This window comes from Heteronotia binoei, chromosome 18, assembly GCF_032191835.1.
Source record: "Heteronotia binoei isolate CCM8104 ecotype False Entrance Well chromosome 18, APGP_CSIRO_Hbin_v1, whole genome shotgun sequence".
NCBI classification, from domain to species: domain Eukaryota; kingdom Metazoa; phylum Chordata; class Lepidosauria; order Squamata; family Gekkonidae; genus Heteronotia; species Heteronotia binoei.
In genome coordinates this window covers 34,081,347-34,100,629 of record NC_083240.1, presented here as the reverse complement: position 1 = coordinate 34,100,629, position 19,283 = coordinate 34,081,347, and the positions used below count along the sequence as shown (strand labels likewise).

Genomic DNA, 19,283 nt, shown 5'->3' with positions numbered 1-19,283 from the left:
GAAAGAATGGATGTGATTACTAAGAGCCAGCATGGTTTTCTCAAGAACAAGTCATGTCAGACTAAGCTGATCTCTTTTTTTGAGCAAGTGACCACCTTGCTGAATCAGGGGAATGCTCTAGTCAAGGTTTATCTTGATTTCAGTAAGGCTTTTGATAAGGTTTCACATACTATCCTTGTTGATTTGGTAAAATGTGGTTTGAATCCTGTTACCGTTAGGTGAATCTGTAACTGGTTGACAGATCTCACCCAAAGAGTTCTTGTGAATGGTTCCTCATCCTCTTGGAGAGGAGTGACAAGTGGAGTGCCTCAAGGATCTGTCCTGGGACCTGTTTTGTTCAACATCTTTATCAGTGATTTGGATGACGGCATAGAGGGAACGCTTATTAAATTTGCAGATGATACTAAATTGAGAGGAGTTGCAAACACAGAAGAAGACAGGAACAGGATACAGGATGACCTTGACAGGCTGGAAAACTGGGCTAAAATTAAAATGAATTTTAACAGGGATAAATGTAAAGTTCTGCATTTAGGTACGAAAAATCTAATGCATGGTTATTGGATGGGGGAGACTTGTCTTAGCAGTAGTATGTGCGAAAAAGATCTAGGGGTCTTAGTGGATCATCCGCTGAACATGTGTCAATAGTGTGATACGGTGGCTAAAACGGCAAATGCAGTTTTGGGCTGTATCAACAGAAGTGTAGTGTCCAGATCACGTGATGTGATGGTATTGCTTTACTCTGCTCTGGTAAGACCTCACCTGGAGTATTCTGTTCAGTTTTGGGCACCACATTTTAAAAAGGATATAGACAAGCTGGAACGGGTCCAGAGGAAGGCGACGATGGTGAGGGGTCTGGAGACGAAGTCCTATGAGGAAAGGTTGAAGGAGCTGGGGATGTTTAGCCTGGAGAGGCGGCAGCTGAGAGGTGATATGATCACCATCTTCAAGTTCTTGAAGGGCTGTCATTATAGAGGATGGTGTGGAATTGTTTTCTGTGGCCCCGGAAGGTAGGACCAGAACCAGTGGGTTGAAATTAAATCAAAAGAGTTTCCAGCTCAACATTAGGAAGAACTTCCTGACCATTAGAGTGATTCCTCAGTGGAACAGTGGAGGTGGTGGGCTCCTCAGTGGAGGTGGTGGGCTCTCTCCTTCCTTGGAGGTTTTTAAACAGAGGCTAGATGGCCATCTGACAGTGATGAAGTTCCTGTGAATTTAGGGGGAGGTTTTTGTAAGTTTCCTGCATTGTGCAGAGGGTTGGACTAGATGACCCTGGAGGTCCCTTCCAACTCTGTGATTCTATGCAACAAATTGTGGGCGCACTGCAAGCTTTGTCCCCTTAAAGCCAAAGGGACTTCTTTCCTTTCCTTCTGCTATCTGGTGCTCTGGGGCCAGGATCAGGGCACAAAACCAGCCCCAGGGGGCAGGCGAGGGGGAAACTTTTGATCTCGTTCTCAGCGTTGTGCCCCCAGCTTTGCCCCTCAGCTGTTGCTCCGGCCACCTCTGTCCTTTTGTGCAAAGAGAGGCCTGCATTTCCTGTGCCACTGAGAACATCCCCACCTGAAACATAACAAGCTCTTCCTCTCAGCGGCCCCTATTCTTTTCTGGGCGCTGCAGTAGCGGCGGCCGCTTCGGTTCCCGTGGAGCTGGGGGGAGGAGGTGGGGGGGGCAGCCCGTTCTGATAGGGCTGCTGAAAATAGTTGTGCTCCTATCCTCGCCGGGCCCAGCTTCTCTCCTGCGGGAGGGGAGGGAGTCACTGGCTAAATATAGCCCTGGCCCGCTCCCCCCCACCCCGCGCCCTGGGAAACAATGAGCCAGCACGCGCGCACCTGCCAGCAGCGGAAGGGCAACCCCCCAAAGAGCGGCTCCGTCGCGGCGGTGGCAGTGGGGGCGGGCAAGCCCACTACTGGACAGCGGGCACGTCGGTCCTCACCACAAGAGTCCTCCTCCCCCCTCTTTGACATTCTAGGAAGCCGCTCCCATCCCTCAGAGCAGGCAGGGCCACAGGCGTCGTCTGCCACCGGCTCGGGCTGCTCACGTCCTTCTCTCCAAGAGAGACCCGGCCTGCTTCCTCGGAAGACCCTGCTCATCAACCCCAGGCCTGTCGACAGGGTTTAGGACAGGGGTGGCCAAACTTGCTTGATGTAAGAGCCACATAGCATAAACGTCAGATGTTTGAGAGCCGCAAGACATGAATGTCAGATGTTTGAGAAAAGGAAAGGAGGGAGGGAGGGAGGAAGGAAGGAAGGAAAATGGGGAAGGGAGGTGGAGGTGAAAAGAAAGCAACTTTAAATGTATTCTCCAAGCTGCTGGCTGGCAGTGATTTAAAAAGAGAAATGCCTTCTCCAACCAGCTGATGGGGTGGTGGGGGCTTCAAGAGCCACACAATATGTGTGAAAGAGCCACACGTGGCTCCCGAGCCTCAGTTTGGCCACCCCTGCTCTAGGAGAAATGCAGGCTGCATGTGCTCAGAAACCGCCCTTGTTAAGAGTGCCTTTTCCAAGACTAGGGGGATATAGCAGCAAGCAGAGGACACCAGATTCGGACGTAGTGTGCCAAGGCACTTCCTGGCATTGCTGTCCCCCACACACACACACACCGGAAGCTAGTCTCACTCTGATGCATGCGCCCTCCTTCCTGGCATAAAGCCCCTTCCCCCCCACCCCCGTCGTGCCTGGCTGGGAGTCTGCACTCCCTCTTACCCCCTCGGCCAGCAGCTGCCAAACACAAATAAACCTCCCTGTGGCCTCTGAACCCTGCTGAGGCAAGTTCCCCTCCAGCTCCTTGAACGGGGAGGGGAGACTTGGCACCGTCCCCGCAGCCACTCTCATCCGGCCGTCCTCTCCCTGGCAGTCCTGGGGGGCAGGATGGGACGTGACGGCCGGCACAGGCCTCGCTCCCGGCAGCCAGGAGCCTGGGAGTCTGGGGCAGGAGGGCAGGGGGGCACTTTCTGGGGCATCGGCTGCCCACATGGGTACTATGAAGCACATGTGGTGCCGTGTCTGGATTTTTAGCGGGGCACGCTAGTATGTTGCCGGCGATGGACTCAGCTTTGCATTTGTTGCTGTTGGGATTTTTTTTTCTGATGGGGGGGGGGAGAGAAAAATGCTTCTACTGTGCAAGCCTCACGTTCATCTGAAGGATATATGGAATCTGGGGAGCCACTGGAGGGGCTGATCAAGAGGGCTTCCAGGGGCCCCCAAAAGGGTAGCAGCATGAATTCTGTAAAGCAGGGGTGGCCAAACTTGCTTAATGTATGAGCCACAGAGGATAAACATCAGATAGAATCATAGAGTTGGAAGGGACCTCCAGGGCCATCTAGTCCAACCCCCTGCACAATGCAGGAAACTCACAAATACCTCTCCCTAAATTCACAGGATCTTCATCGCTGTCAGATGGCCCTCTAGCCTCTGTTTCAAAACCTCCAAGGAAGGAGAGCCCACCACCTCCCGAGGAAGCCTGTTCCGCTGAGGAACCGCTCTAACGGCCAGGAAGTTCTTCCTAATGTTGAGCCGGGAACTCTTTTGATTTCATTTCAACCCATTGGTTCTGGTCCTATCTTGTGGGGCCACAGAAAACAATTCCACACCATCCTCTAGATGACGGCCCTTCAAGTACTTGAAGATGGTGATCATATCACCTCTCAGCCACCTCCTCTCCATGCTAAACATGCCTAGCTCCTTCAATCTTTCTTCATAGGACTTGGTCTCCAGACCTCTCCAGATGTTTGAGAGCCACAAGACGTGAATGTCAGATGTTTGAGAGCTGGGAGGAAAGAAGGAAGGAAAATAGATGGGGGAAGGAGAGAGGTAGAGGTAGAAAGAAAGCAACTTTAACTTTAAATGCATTCTCCAAGCTGTTGGCTGGCTTGGCTTGGAGAAGTGACTGAAAGAGAGAAATGCCTTCTCCAAGGTTGCTGACTGGGGGCTTAAAGAGCCACACAGTATGTGTGAAAGAGCCGCATGTGGCTCCCTAACCACAGTTTGCCCACCCCAGCTGTAAAGTGAGCCTAATTTGAAGAGGGAGGAGTTGTGTAATGGGACATAACTGGTCTGCATGGAGGACGGCAGGTCTGTGGCATGTTGCATTTTAATGCCCAGGTCTGCAATTGCTATTTCTGGCTCAGGGCTCCATCTGTGTGGGGGGGTTTTTTGTTTGTTTTTTTTGCAGGCGGTACTGAAGGACCAAGCCCAAGTGAGGCAGATGGAACTGGAGATCCGCCCCGTCTTCCTGGTGCCAGACACCAACGGTTTCATCGATCACCTGGATAGTCTCACCAAACTTTTGGATTGTCGGCAGTTCATCATAGTGGTACCTCTGATTGGTGAGCGGGGCTGCTTATCCTTGGGGGCGGGGGAAAAGCTGTCCAGTCAGGCTTCTCAAAGAGCCAGACTGTCACTGTTGAATCTGGCCCAGCGCTCTATCTCCAGCAGTCACCGGCCAAACATTTCCAATAACATCCCTGTTGCAGTTATTTAATGGCCAGATAGACTGCCTCTGAATCTGGAGGCTTTTTTTAAAAAGCCATCATGACTGACAGCCCTTGGGAAAATATGTTATTCCCCAGTGAGCCATATGAGATCTGATAGTGACCATCAATGTCCCCTCTAAGCTGTGGAGTCTTGTGAGCAAAAATTCTACTTTGTGAGCTACTGGTATTAAAGTTGTGAGCTACTGCATAAATTAGTGTGCTTTGGGGCCATTTTTCCTGAGCTAGGACAAAAATGTGTGAGCTGGAAGCTAAAAAATTGTGAGCTAGTTCACACTAACTCCGCTTAGAGGGAACACTGGTGACCATAGGTCCAGTGGCCATCGATGCCATTTTAGAGGACAATTTAGCAATTTAAAAGTTGATGCAAGGGGCCATGCCCCATGTCTTTTTCAAGTGCCAAAATGGGGGGGGGGGGGGCTTATCTGTTTTGTCACTTTAAAAGACACAAGGGGGTGGAAACAAGATCACCTGTTGCAAACACATGGTGGGCCCAATTTGAAGTGATTTTTAAACGGCATAATTCTCCAAAATGGCATTAGGTTTGTCTCCATGATCATAATCACTTCTAATTTGGCCCTCAGTTGCCCCTGGAGCTTCATAGCTGAGAGGGAGTCCCGAGGGCTCCTTGTGTTTCATGTGAAGGATGACTTCCTTCGACTTGTCCCGAGGAACTCAGTGCTGTCAGGTTGCAGACAAACGTTCTCTTCCTGTGAAAGGCGGTCTTGTGGCTGGCAAGGGGTGGCTGTTAGTGCAGCACCCCCAAAGCCCAAGGAAGGGGACCGAGCACTGCGGCAGGGCTCAACGGAGCCTCCCTGTTCAGAGGGAGTCTACCCGGACCCGACGAAGAAAGGGCCATTGCCTCTTCACTCCGCTTTGCGAGCTTCCAAAGGCATCTAGCCGGCCCCCGTTGGAAGCGGCAGGCCAACTCAGTGGGTCTTCAGTCAGATCCAGCAGAACTCCCCTTACATCCCGTCAAGAACTTTGGCCAAAGGCAGGCCCGTCCCAGGCCGTGTCCTTTCGCTGGCTCTGGCTTTTCTCCTTATAAAGCTGCAGTCCGGCAATTCAGCAAAGCTGGTTCCTGTTATTGGTAAACACTCGGCCCTGGCAGATAGCAGGCGACGGCTGCTGCTGCTGCTGCCTCTGGGTGGTCTGTTTCGGGGGGGGGGGGCGGTGCTGGGCACACTAGCCTGCCACTCCCTTGCCTGGGAGTGAACGCTGCTCTGGCCAAGCCTGGAGGAAAGGGTCAGCAGCCATTGCCGTGTGTGTGTGTGTGTGTGTGTGTGTGTGTGTGTGTGTGTTTCGGGAGGGGCTAATCATCTGTCAAGCAGAGGTTCATCCTTGAGTGCTACTTAGCTGAGCAGCCCCGCCTCCTCTTTAATGGCCAGATAGACTGCCTCTGAATCTGGAGGCTTTTTTTAAAAAGCCATCATGACTGACAGCCCTTGGGAAAATATGTTATTCCCCAGTGAGCCATATGAGATCTGATAGTGACCATCAATGTCCCCTCTAAGCTGTGGGGGTGGGCAGCAAGGTCCTACCTGGCAGCGGGGAAGCCCAGCATGCGGCTCCAGGTCCCCCCTCGTCAAGCTGTCATTCAAATCAGCGCTGCCCCCCCGCCTGCCCCCTCCCCCACCACGCACACACAAAAGAGCTCCTGGGAGCTCAAGTAAATGAGCCAGGCGCAGCCTCCGCCCTCCCTCCCTCCCTCCCGATCCTGCTTCCTTGGGCAAACGCTTCTGTCTGTGGATCCCTGCTCAGAGATCCCCCCCGTTTTGGATCCTTCACTGTTCCTGCCCGACAGAAGAGGACCCTCTCCCCATGACCGGTTTGGCAGGCATCAGGGCCCGGGTGGGGTGGGGGAGGGACGGATCAGCGCCTCCACAGCCTATTTCTGCTCAGAGGCAGGGCCGCTGGCACGGGGGGGGGAGTTGTTAAAGCCCACCCAAGGCTCTCCCCAGGGCTGCTTTTGCTGGCTCTCTCCCTCCCCACCCCCCTACACACACACACCTACACTCCCCTGACCCTGCTGTGGGGAAGCCAGCTCTGGCAGGAGTGCAAACACGCTTCCCCTTTGAAGGCTGTTTGGCTTGGAAGAGGCTGAGAAACGGAGTTCAGGATGGCGCAGCAGCCTCTTTTTCTCTCCTGTTTGATGTTCCCTGCACCGTTCTTTTCTCCCCCCCCACCATCGCCAGTCAAGCTCGGAGAGCAAGAAGCCGTGTTTTGGCTGCTGGGGAGGGGGTGAGCGCCGCGCAGCCAAAATGTCACAGGAATTCTGATGGCTGGGCGACAAGGACTACCAGCACCAAATCCAGAGAATGTGGAAAGGGGGGGTGAGTTTCGTAGCACTAAGGAGAAGCCTTTGCCCCAGCTCCCTCCCCACTCCCCCCCACCTCCTCAGTCCCCAAGGAATGCATACTTCCCACTTGATCTCAGCGCTTGGCAAGGAAGCTGGAAAGAGCAGTCGGATTAACCATCTCGGAGATGAGGCTGGGGCGTGCGGAACCGAGGCCTCGCAGACACGTGGCCTCCAGACAACTGCCCCTGGGTGTACAGAGACTCTTTTGGGTGCTGACAGGCACACTCCCCGTGTTGCGCACTCCCAAATTGTCTGTTGGGTGAGGACAGACTCCCAAGAGTCCTTTGAGGCTTCTCGTGGGGCAGGGAGAGCTGTTGGTTTGCCACTCGTAGCCGAAGCAGCCAGTCCGACGTGTCATCCTCCTCTTGCTGGGAACAGCCGTCAGATTGTGAGGGCCAGAAGTAGCTGGCTGCGACCCAAAGTCCTGGGCCTCTTAGGTGCTGCCTGGAACTTCAGTTCAATTCAATAATCTTTATTGGCATGATATCGAACATAACAGGGAACCCAACCTGCAATTAGTAAATACATTAAGCGCCTCTTGGATGCTAGATGTAAAAAATGTGCAACAGTTTCAATTACCAGTCGGTTCTGAGTTAACGACAGGAAGACAATTTTATATTTGCCTGGCTTCGCTGTTTGCTCAGGGGTCCATGAGTGTGGAGTGTAGGTCAGAGTAAAAAGTACAGTCCAAGAACAAATGTTCTAAAGTTTCTATCTCTGGACAGGCACAAGTGCTCCATCTATTAGCATAGGGAGTTTTATGAAATCTTCCAAGTATGGCAGATGGTAGCACATTAAACCTAGCTAGCGAATAGGCTCTGCATTGCCAAGGGGCCGTTAGGTAGGTGAGGTATTCAGCCCTATACCCAGGAGGTAAAAACCCCGAACTCAAGGGTGAACATCTGCCTTTAGCAAGGCTTTCAAGAACCTGCCTGGGACTTGCCAGCTGAAATCCCAAAATGCATCTCTCTCTCTTCCCTGTCAGTAATAAATGAATTGGACGGTCTGGCCAAGGGCCCTGAGTCAGAGAACCGGGCTGGGGGCTACGCATGGCTGCTGCAGGAGCGAGCCCACAAGGCTGTGGACTTCCTGGAGGCCCGCTTTGAGCAGCGGGACAGCTACATGCGAGCCCTCACCAGCCGGGGCAACGAGCTGGAATCCATCTCCTTCCGCAGCGAGGACATTTCGAGGCAGCAGGTAAGTGGAGTCCCCTTCCTCACTTTTGCTCAGGAAGCCCAGCCCGGATGAGACGGGACAGCAAGGGGGGCACCAGCTGGGAAAGCTGAAATTGGACGCAAAAGGCACAGGGATTCCTTTCCTTAGGAGTAACCAGGGGTGGAATTCCAGCAGGAGCTCCTTTGCATATTAGGCCACACACCCCTGATGTAGCCAGTCCTCCGAGAGCTTACAAGGCTCTTTTTTGTAATTTCGTGGAGGATTGGCTACATAAGGGTTGTGTGGCCTACTATGAAAAGGAGCTCCTGCTAGAATTCCACCACTGGAAGGAACCAAAATGACACAAAACTGGACACAAGTTCCCTGGAACTCTGCATCAAACTGGATGTTTGGGGGAGGGAGGGAGACTGCAGGTATAAGCAAAGATTGTGACCTAAATCATCCTCCCCGTTCTTTTTGTTTAAAATATCCAGCCTGAAGCAGAGTTCTGGAGAACTTGCAAGCTTGCAAGTTGGGTTATTTCCGTGGCTCTTGATGAATGAGGGGATCTGGCTTGAAGGCCGTTAACCCTTAGTTGGCCACAGCTGTCAAGGAAGAGAGAGGACAGTGATAGTGGCAGAATCTACCTGTGAATCCAGATGCTGAAGGAGGATCACGGGGGCTGTGTGGGCTTCCTGCTGTGTGGGCTTCCCAGGAGCAACTGGCCAGCCACCGGTGAGAAGGTGCTGCTGCTGTGGATGGGCTATTGAGACCCCTGACCCAGCAGGGCAGTTCTGGAGCCAGTTTGGTGTAGTGATTAAGTGCACGGACTCCTATCTGGGAGAACCATGTTTGATTCCCCTCTCCTCCACTTGCAGCTGCTGGAATGGCCTTGGGTCAGCCATAGCTCTCACAGCAGTTGTCCTTGAAAAGGCAGCTTCTGGGAGAGCTCTCTCAGCCCCACCCACCTCACAGGGGTGTCTGTTTTTTTTCTGGAGGGTGCCGGGGGGATGCTAATTTAATTAGTGAGGCACAAACAAGAGGAGTTAGGGGACCCAGGAGAGGGTGTGCCTGGCAGATTTGGGATGGCTCCTTGTCCCTTCTCACAGGGCAACAACGACGACCTGATCCTCTCCTGCTGCCTTCACTACTGCAACGACAAGGCCAAGGACTTCATGCCAGCAAACAAAGGTCTGTTATGTTGGGGGGGGAGGGGCTTGCAGGGGGTGTGTCTGCAGGAGCCACAGTACATTTGTGCTCTAGAGATGTGGAGCTGAAACAGCCCGTAGCTAGGGGCTGCGGGAGAAGGGGGCCATGGGGGTGCCGCAGGGTGAGAGTAGGAGTCCAGGGCTTGTCCCTCTCTGTCTTGTGTGATTTAAATCACATGGGAGGAGGCTTGCAGGAGCACCCACCACCCCTCATGCATGATTTAAATGGTGCAGGAGAGAGGGGGAAAGGAGCGGCCCTGGGATGAGGGTGAGCCTCCAGATTCAGAGGCAGTCAACTGGATAAGCATCTGGAGCAGAGGTCCATCAGTGACTATTAGCCACAGCTTATTGTCGGAACTCTCTTTCTGGGGCGAGTGATGCTCTGTATTCTTGTGCTTGGAGGGGGGGGCACAGTGGAAGGGCTTCTAGCCCCACTGGTGGACCTCTTGATGGCACTTGGGGTTTTTTTGGCCACTGTGTGACTCAAAGTGTTGGACTGGATGGACCATTGGCCTGATCCAACATGGCTTCTCTTACGTTCTTATGTTCTAATCCCAGAGCCAGGAGGCAACCATCAGGGGAAGGTCTCGGTCTCTGTGCCCCGTTGTCAGCCCTCCAGAGGAGCCGGTTGGCCACCGTGTGAGACAGGAGGCTGGGCTAGTTGGACCCTCACCAGTCTGCTCCAGCAGGGCTCTTCTTATGTCCTTATGAAGGCCTCAGCCTCTCTGCCCTGTTGTTGGCCCTCCAGAGGAATTGGTTGGCCACTGTGTGAAATCAGATGCTGGACTAGATGGACCATTGGTCTCATCCAGCAGGGCTCTTCTTATGTCCTTATGAAGGCCTCAGCCTCTCTGCCCTGTTGTTGGCCCTCCAGAGGAACTGGTTGGCCACTGTGTGAGACAGGATGCTGGACTAGATGGACCATTGGTCTGATCCAGCAGGGCTCTTCTTATGTCCTTATGAAGGCCTCAGCCTCTCTGCCCTGTTGTTGGCCCTCCAGAGGAACTGGTTGACCATTGTGTGAGACAAGATGCTGGACTATATGGACCATTGGTCTGATCCAGCAGGGCTCTTCTTATGTCTTTATGAAGGCCTCAGCCTCTCTGCCCCGTTGTTGGCCCTCCAGAGGAACTGGTTGGCCACCGTGTGAGACAGGAGGCTGGACTAGTTGGACCCTCACCGGTCTGATCCAGCAGGGCTCTCTTTACGTTCTTGGGGGTGCCCGTTCACCACCCCCATTCCCACTCTCCTCCCTGCGGCCAGGTGACTTTTGCGGGGTGATTTGTTCCAGCTTCATCCCACTGACATCCCAGGGAGCGGGTCAGCCTGTCCGGTGGCAGCGGAGGGGCTTCCAGCTTCTTCCCCTGTCCCCCTTTTTGCTTCCTTCTGCCTCCTCCAATCAGTCAGCCCTCCTGGCCATGCTGGAGCCATTCGGGAGGCGGGAGGGCAGCTGCCGCCCAAGGCCCCGCCATGCGTCTTTTGGGGCCGAATTCTCCACAGCTTAACTTGTCAGCTTGACAGAGAAGGCGTTTGTGCGTGTTTACGCCTCGCTGGGGCAGAATCGGACGATCAGGGGATTATGGCGGATGGGGCCTGACACTCTGACAGTCTCTGTTTTGTAACAATCTGCCTCGTTGCCTGGCCCAAGAAAGGGGATGGTTATTGTTAAGCCCCTTCCGAAGGGATCCGGGCCACAGGCCACGCAGGCTCTCTGAGGCTTGGCGGGCCTCGCCGGAGGCACAGGCCCGCTCCATTAACCACCCCGCCTCCCCAACTCTCTCCCCCTCACCCTTTTCCAGATGACCCGATCCGGCTGCTCCGAGAGGTGGTGCTGCTGACAGACGACCGGAACCTGCGCGTGAAGGCGCTGACCCGCAACGTGCCCGTGAGAGACATCCCCACTTTCCTGAGGTGGGCGCAGGAGGGCTGAACAGGCCAAGGCCCATCCCCCGGAAGTCACGCAGCAGCTCTTTGCCTCCAGGAAGAGCGGCCTTGAGGTGGGCAGCCTTGGGCTGAGTCCGCAGCAGCCGTACCAGAACAATAAACGCAGCCTCTCCAATCCCACCCGAAATGGCCGTGCTGTGGGTGCCAGAGGAGGAGAGAGAGAGGTTCCGCTGGGAAGGTTGGGGGCTAGAACACTTAGGATTGTTGGGCCTTCGGATGGGGAGGAACGTGCCCCAAGAGAGGCCGGTGTGGGGGGGAGTCCCTTAACTCCTCTGGAAGGCCACCGAGTGTGGAGGTTGTGAACTGTTTCTTTCGGGCCCAGTCCCCCTTCCCCTCATTAACAGCGACGCCCAGACACTGTTCAGCGCAGCCCCCTTTTCAACACCTCTGGGGTTGTCTGTGCCAAGCTAGCCCCTTCGCCCCTGCCCACGCCATCTGTTGTGCAGTTGCCCCAAAGTTTTCTGACACCCCTCCCTCCTGCCGCTCCCCTTTTAGGGGGCCCTTTGGCTGTCATTCCTCATTCCACTCTCTGAGTAAACTAGTTCACTGAGGTAATTTTGAGAGAAACGAAAGGCTTGAGGCAAGCACGGCGATCCCCTCACAAAAGAGGGCATGAGGTAACAAGGTGGGGGATTTTGAGTTCTCACCGACTCCAGAGGGGAGAGAACGCTCCACCATGGGGCCCTGTCTTGCCAGGAGACCTTAAGGCCGGTTGGTGCCCCCTTGTGGGGAGGAGCCTCACCCTCCAGAGGGTATCCAGAAGAGGGGCCAAGACAGCCATGTTGTTGCCCTACCTCAGGGCCTCAGGTCGGGGGGCGACGGTAAATCAGCGAGCGGAGAGCAGGCATCAAGACTTGGCACGTGTTGCGAAAAGCCTTTGACAGTAGCTTTGCTTTTTGGGGAGAGTTTGGGTGCCTCCCTCCTTGTTACAGCTGGCCCAGAGAGGGAAGAGTCTCTCCCGCCCGTGGAGGCTCTGCACTCAGCATTGTTGGTGCCTGCGCCCAAAGCAACGGTGCAGATCCATCCAAGCTGAGGAAGAAGGGCTGAACGTGGCAGTTTCTCGCAAGGAAGCTGCCCACTAGTGTTGCTTTTGCCTGCCTGGGTTTGATGGAGGGTTTTTGCTGATTTGTGTTACGTTGTTTTCTTAATAAATTTTTAGTAGGGGATACTGCTGCGTCCTGCCTTATTTCATGGACAGGGGGGAGGTCTTTGACTGGAGAAGAGTTGATGGGATGGAAGGGGCTAGGCTTGGCTATGGGCACATCAGGCCCCAAGAACCTCCCATCTTTTTTTATTTAAAAAAAAAAAATCTGTTTCAGAACACAGTAGACTGCGCAAGGTTTTGGCTTTCACAGAGCTCTTCAGCAAGCAGAAATCTGAAGAAGGACTCTGTGGAAGCCCCATGTTGGTATGTTTCAAAGTCAGCCTTGATCTGATTTACAGAAAGGACTACTTTGCCTCTCATTAGGATCTGTTGGGTCCCAATAAAGGGCAAATGGCAATTTCCTGCTTCCTCCTCTTCCCACTGCGAAAATATGGGTAGAGACTGAAGAGAGGGCAAATCTGACATCAGAAGCATCTGGTGTAGTGGGTGACAGGTCAGAGGGCAGCTTGTGGCCCTTAATAGGGGTGCCAACCTCCAGGTGGGGCCTGGAAATCTTCCACCTTTACAACTCATCTCCAAACTATAAAGATCTGTTCCCCTGGAGGTGGACTCTGTGGCATTTTACCATGCTGGAGGCCCTCCCTTCCCCAAGCCCCACCCTCTCCAGGATCCGCCCCCCCCCCCCGATCGCCAGGTGTTTCCCTACCTGGAGCTGGCAACCATAGAGGCCTGCCATGCTGCGTCCTTTTCTCCTGAAGAGACTAAGGCAGGCAGAACCCAGTGTGTCTAACCTCAATAGCAAACGGCACCAGTTCCACAGGAGCACCAAGGCACGCATGCAGAAGAGCCGCAAGGTTTTTGGAGAATGAGCTTTTGGGAGTACAAGCTCCCTCCTTCCCTTCTGCAGAACAGGTTTGGCCCCTTTTTCCCCAGAGCTGCCCTCGAAATGCAAAAAGCCCAGCCCACCATGTGTTCCTAGCAGTTGTTCCGGGAGAATAGGAGGAAGGGCTTTTGAGCCCCACCTGGACAGCATGCCCTTCCTCACCCCTCAATTTTGTAGCACTGTTGTTCGGAGGAGCCCGGTGTAGCATATCCCACATGATCCCCTTAATAGCCCTGTGAGACATTGGGGGGGGGGGGTTGAAATCCGATCCCTCCCGCCCTCCAAGGTCAGTCCTCCCCACTGACTCTCAATTCAGGGTTGCCAACCTCCAGGGGGCATCTAGAGATCTACCATTGCAATTGGGGAGGGACAGTGGCTCAGTGGTAGAGCATCCGCTTGGTAAGCAGGAGGTCCCAGGTTCAATCCCCGGTATCTCCCAACTAAAAAGGCCCCAGGCAAATAGGCGTGAAAAACCTCAGCTTGAGGCCCTGGAGAGCCGCTGCCAGTCTGAGTAGACAAGACTGACTTGGATGGACTAAAGAGGGTCTGATTCAGTGTAAGGCAGCTTCATATGTTCATAGGATCTCCAAGCAAGAGAGATCAGTTCCCCTGGAGAAAGTGGCCACTTGGGAAGGTGGACTCTATGGCATTCATAGACAGCTTCAAGAAGGGACTGGATAAACATGGAGCAGAGGTCCATCAGTGGCTATTAGTCACAGCGTATTGTTGGAACTCTCTGTCCGGGGCAGTGATGCTCTGTATTCTTGGTGCTTGGAGGGGGCGGGGCACAGTGGAAGGGCTTCTAGCCCCACTGGTGGACCTCTTGATGGCACTTGGGATTTTTTTTGGCCACTGTGTGGCACAGAGTGTTGGACTGGATGGGCCATTGGCCTGATCCAACATGGCTTCTCTTACGTTCTTATGCATTGGACCCCGTTGAAGTCCCTTCCTTATCTAAACCCCACCTTCCTTCGGGACCTGGCAACCCCATCTCCCATACATTCATAGTCTCCCCTGGCACGTGGGGCACCTCGCACATTTCCCCCATGCACCAGAGTCTCCAGCCGTCACCTCTCCCGACCCCACGGAAGCAAGGAGAGGCCTCGTGGTGGTAAAGAAAACTTTTATTGCTGGCGTTTGGTCGATCGGTTGCTTCCGGTATAAAAGAGAGGGAAGGACATCCCATGTACACAAAAAAAAAGGCTACCTAAGGCACAGCAGGGTTTGCCCCTTCCGGGCGCTTCGGTTTGGCTCGGGAAAGGGGCGGCTGGCTCAGGTGAAGGCACAGGCCCTGCAGTGGGGGCTTTTTTGCCTTTTGTGCAAAAAGTGAAGTTTCACATTTTGTCCGGCTTTTTGGTTTCAAACAAAGGGAGGCCACAACGGGGGGGGGGGGCTGCATTTGCACACACCCCTCCCTCCGATAAGTGCAGGCGACCAGCAAGCACCAGAATTGGGTTTGCGACACCCATCCCGTCCCTCCCTGCTGGTCCCAAGACATTGCACATGGCGGGAAGGCGAAAAGTTCCTTCCTGCCCTTTGCAGGAAGTGAAGAAGCCACTCCCTCTGGGCCTCGGTAGAACTGGGGGGGGGGGTGCCCTTGCGCTTGGGAGAATGAAAAGAGAGCGCCCCCCCCCTCCATTCCAAAAAAATAATCTTTGGCTTCAGAAGTGGTTGGAGGTGCTGGTGCGGGCAGTGCTTAGGTGTGAGTGCTGGAAAGTCCGCCGTGGGAAAATCTCCCCCCCACACACACACACACACACACAAGTGTCTGTCACATTGCAAAAAAGGCTCGTCCCTTGAGCTGCTGTCACAGAAGCAGCCCAGGCGGTCATCTGACTCCCCCACACACACCCTGCCACCAGGAGCCCCCCCCCCCCAAGGGACCACCTGGCTACGGCCTCCTCAGGCGGAGAGGCAGCTGTCGCTCAAGCAGGCAGGCCGAGGGACAGGACTTTAGGGAAAAGGCAAGGTCCCCTGTGCAAGCACCGGTCCTTTCCGACTCTGGGGTGACGTTGCTTTCACGGCAGACTTTTTACGGGGTGGCTTGCCACTGCCTTCCCCAGTCATCGACACTTTCCCCCCAGCAAGCTGGGGACTCATTTGACCGACCTCGGAAGGATGGACGGCTGAGTCAACCTGGAGCCGGCTACCTGAAAACCCAACTTCCGCCGGGGATCGAACTCAGGTCGTGAGCAGAGTTTAGGACTGCGGCACTGCAGCTTTAACACTGCGCCACAGGGCTTCAGGGACACCCCAAAAACAGCCGCCTTGGCTTGGCGTGAGTCCAGGAGCCAGCCTCGGAGGGGGGCTGCGAAGCAAAACGGGGGCGGCCCTCAAGCAGACCCCGGAAAGAGAGCAAGAGCCCTGGGTCGTCTGCTTGCAGTTGTGCAGGGGGCCACACGCTTCTCCCCCACTCATCATGTCCGAGAAGCCCTTTTCTGAGCCAGACTAGAGGGGGGGGGGCGGGTAAAAGGTCCCTCAGTCATTTGGAAAAGTTTGTCTCTACCTCTTGGAGGAGCCGAGTCAGAAGGAGGGGGACAGTTTCCGGGCTTGCCCCACTCACAAACAAAATCCTTCCTGCCCTTTGTGGACTGGTGTCTTCAGGGGAAGGGGCGGGCGGCAGGCCTCTCCTCGGCCCTCTGGTTTTGGACAAGGGGAAGTTCCGAAAGGCAGCAGTCCCGCTCCCGCCAAAGGCCGATGGAGCTGGCAGAATCAGTCTCCCCCTTCTCTGCGCCCTAGACGGGGTCCCGCGTCGCCCCTCTTCTCACCAAGGCCTAGAAACTTGCGGGGGGGGGGGGCGAATTGAGGTAGGGTCAACATTCACGGTTCCCTGGCCTTGGGGGGCGGGAGCGCAGGTGCCAAGCGACGGAGCAGAGGGGGGAGGCGGCTGATGTGGACTCCCCCGAGTCCCTCCGGCTAGCCTGCCTGTCCGCAGTAAACGCACCCGACGGTGGGCTGCCGGGCCGCGGGTCAGGGGGGAGAGAAGCGCTCTATGGTGCGGGCGTGGTGGTCGTTGTGCAGGTGGGCGGCAGCGGCGGCAGCGCCCTGGGCCAGCATCTCGGCGGCCTTGTCGGGGCTGAGTCCGAGGTAGAGGCTCTCCATGGCCACCTTGGGGTCGGCGGCGGCGGCCAGGAAGTGGGAGGTGTGCGAGAGAAGGTCCTTGTCCGGGTGCTGCTGCTGGGCCAGGCGCGCCATGGCCAGGACGCCGTCGGGGAAGTCCAGTTTAAGCTTGCCGTCGGGGCCCGTGGAGGCAGCGGCGGCCGCGGCGGCGGCGGCGTGCATCTTCATGTGGCTAAGCAGGTTGCGCTGCTGGGCGAACTTGCCGCCGCACACCTGGCACTCGTAGGGCTTCTCGCCGGAGTGGATGCGCATGTGCTCGGTGAGGCGGTACTGGCGGGTGAAGCGCATGCCGCAGGCGTCGCAGGCGAAGGGCTTGAGGCCGAGGTGGCTGCGCATGTGGCGGGTCATGGTGCCCCGCTGGGTGAACTTCTTGCCGCAGATGGAGCAGGGGTAAGGGCGCGTCAGCCAGTGGGTCTTCTCGTGCTGGCGCAGCGTGGCCGGGTCCTTGTAGGCCTTGTCGCACGACGAGCAGCGGTAAGGGCGCAGCAGGTCGCAGCCGCCGGGACCCCCCACCGACGCCAGCGGGGCGCTCAGGGGCTTGTCCAGGAAAGGGGAGCCCTGCCCGGCTGCCGCAGCCGCCGCCACTTCAGCCGCCTCCTTGCGGTACAGCTCGTCCTCCTCGTTGTGCGCCTCGACGTGCGCGTTGAGCTGCTCCGACGACGGGAAGCCCTTCCCGCAAGGGATGCAGACGTACAGGTTGTCGCCCCCGAAGCTCTCCGGCTCGTAGCCCAAGTAGCGCTCCAAGCTGCCGGCTGCCGGAGAGGGGCCCCCGCTGCTGCAGCCCGTCTCTTCGCTGGTGCTCTTGTCGTTCTCCAAGTCCTCCGCCTCCCCGTCGGGCTCGCCGCTGTCCAGGCTGGCGTAGCGCCGCTGCGAGGGCGACTGGGCCGCCTTTTGGTCCAGCTCCCCGTCGGGCCCGCTGACCTTGTCCCGCCTGCCCCCGCGGCAGTCCCCTTCTTCCTCCTCGTCCTCCTCGTCGTCCACGTAACCTCCCACCAAAGGCTCGTGCTTCATCCAGCGGTACAGGAACTCCGGGGCCACCTCGGCGCGACCCGACGGCTCCGGCCCAGGCCCTGGGCTGCCGCGGTAGGAGTCAGGCTCTCCGAAAGCGGGATGGCTGGGCAGCAGGGCGCCGCTGACGGCCGGGCTGTCGGGCCCTGGGGGCAGGGAGCTCTCGCGAGTTTCAGCGGAGGCCCTCAGGCGGCTCTCCGAAGGGGCGGGCGGCAGGGCAGGCCCGTTGGGGCTCTTCTTGGAGAGATCGAGGCCGCAGAGGGGCGAGCAGAGGCGCTCGGGGGGACACAAGCCGTGGGGGTGCAGGGCCGCGCCCTGAGAGGCTGCCGCGTAAAGCTCGCCGCAGTGGGTGCTGAGCGGATTGCCGGCCTCGACGGGCCTGGGAGGCGGCGGCGGGGGCGGCGGGGGCGCCGCGTAGCAGCTTTGGATGACCGGCGTGACGGCGCGGAGGCCGCGGGGCAGTTTGCCCAGGGGCGAGTAGCCGCCGCGGAACTGGCAGTACTTGCCCGAGCGCTTCAGCTTCTTCTTGCAAAGGGCCACCAAGTCCGGTATCTGCAAGTAGCTGGCGGCGGCCAAGACGGCGCCCAGGCTGGGCTCCGCCGCGCCGGGCGGCTCTCCGTCGGCTTCGCCCAGGCGGCCGGTGTAGATGAAGTCGAGGACGGCGCGGAAGACGGCGGGGCTCACCATCTCCTGGTCGAGGTTGATGAGGTTGTCGTGCACCACCAGGGCCTTCAGGTAGGCGCTGCTGGCCGCCAGCACGTTCTTGTGCGCCCGGAAGAGCGCGTTCTGCACCACCAGGATCACGTCGCACAGGAAGCCCTTGGTCCGCTGCACGTTGAGCTGCAGCAGCAGCTGCTGCGAGTGGCCCTCCGCCGCCGCCGAGCCGTCCAACATCGCGCCGCCTCCTCCGCCGCCGCCGCCGTCGCCGTCGCCCCGGCCGCCTGCAAGGAGGGCACACAAAGAGAGGCCGCCGTCAGAGCAGCCGCGCCGCCGCCGCCGCCGCCGCAGCCCGCCCAGCCCCGCGCCCCGATCGCTACCTGCCGCCGGGAGGCCGGGCGAGGCCGGGCTGCCTCTCATCGCGCTCTGGAAGCCTTCCCCCCGCCGCTGCCGCCCTTATAGAGGGGCTTCCCCTCGCGGGCGGGCGGGCGAAGGGAAGGGTGGAGGAGGGGGTCCAGCCCCCGGTATCTCCGCCGATCCAAATCCCCACGCCCCCTCCCTGCGGAGAGGTGGGGGGGCTGGGCTAAGCAGGCACACCTGGAAGGGGGCAGCGCCTGCCGAGCTCCCCGCAAGCAGGGGACCACCCCCCTCCACACACACACACACACACCCCAAGGGCAGCTGCGGCTCCTCTCTTCCCGATCACGTCGAGGGTGCCGAAGGGATCGCGGGCGCCTCCCCCCACTCCTGTTCCCGGAGCCCCAAGCCACTGGCTGCCCCGGGAATTCCTAGGGGACCCCGACGAGGACCCCCGAACGGCAACGCCAATTCCCCTAATTCGCCGCCTTACTCCGCCGATCGAGGGACTTTCCAGCCGGCAGCAGGCGCGCCCCTCTTCCGCCACCAGTCCAGTTGGAGAAAGCATCGGTGGGGCTGCTGTGGGGGGGGGCGGCTTCTGAGGGCCTGGGGCAAACCTGGGTCCCCCCCCCCGGTCCTGGTCCGCTTTAGGGGGCCGCCTGAAGAGCGCGCCTGTTGGTTCTGCCGGCTGCCCTCCACTCCAGAGCGCCCGGGGGACACCCACCGCACCCGGGCAGCCTTTCGGCAAGGCAAGAGGGAGCAGTCAACAGTGGCTGGGGGTGCAGCTCTTCCCCCCCCCCCCCCCACGCCGCCACAAACAGAGAAGGCTCAAGGCCCAGGGAAGAGAGGGTGCGAAGGAGGGCGGCCAAGGGCGCTTGGATCGCAAGGCTCAGCGAAAAAGCCGCCCGGCAAAAGGCCTGGCCTGGAAACGTCAGAAAGGCAACGTAGAAAAAAGCAAAAAAAAAACCCCAGCGGGGGGGACGGGTTTTCAAGGGTGGGGA

The 19,283-nt window shown here is 57.4% G+C and overlaps 2 protein-coding genes across 3 annotated transcripts in view; one reads left to right on the top strand and one right to left on the bottom strand.

The window, feature by feature from the left end:
• SMG6 (SMG6 nonsense mediated mRNA decay factor) overlaps positions 1 to 12,316 on the top strand; it is a 118,540-nt gene extending 106,224 nt beyond the window's left edge. For both annotated transcript variants that reach the window (XM_060258774.1, XM_060258773.1), the window contains exons 16-19: positions 4,168 to 4,321; positions 7,831 to 8,042; positions 9,110 to 9,191; positions 11,008 to 12,316. In XM_060258774.1, coding sequence (XP_060114757.1) covers positions 4,168 to 4,321; positions 7,831 to 8,042; positions 9,110 to 9,191; positions 11,008 to 11,138 — 579 coding nt within the window. In that variant the 3' untranslated portion in view covers positions 11,139 to 12,316. The remainder of the gene's footprint in view (positions 1 to 4,167; positions 4,322 to 7,830; positions 8,043 to 9,109; positions 9,192 to 11,007) is intronic.
• A 3,794-nt stretch (positions 12,317 to 16,110) lies between these two features.
• On the bottom strand, positions 16,111 to 18,177 carry HIC1 (HIC ZBTB transcriptional repressor 1). Its single transcript, XM_060259468.1, has one exon. It carries the CDS (start codon positions 18,160 to 18,162, stop codon positions 16,111 to 16,113), a length of 2,052 nt encoding a protein of 683 aa, XP_060115451.1. The 5' UTR covers positions 18,163 to 18,177.
• Positions 18,178 to 19,283: the final 1,106 nt, after the last annotated feature.

Bases quoted from the DNA above. Each gene is read 5' to 3' on its own strand.
- HIC1 (XM_060259468.1), bottom strand. From the start codon at position 18,162: ATGTTGGACGGCTCGGCGGCGGCGGAGGGCCACTCGCAGCAGCTGCTG.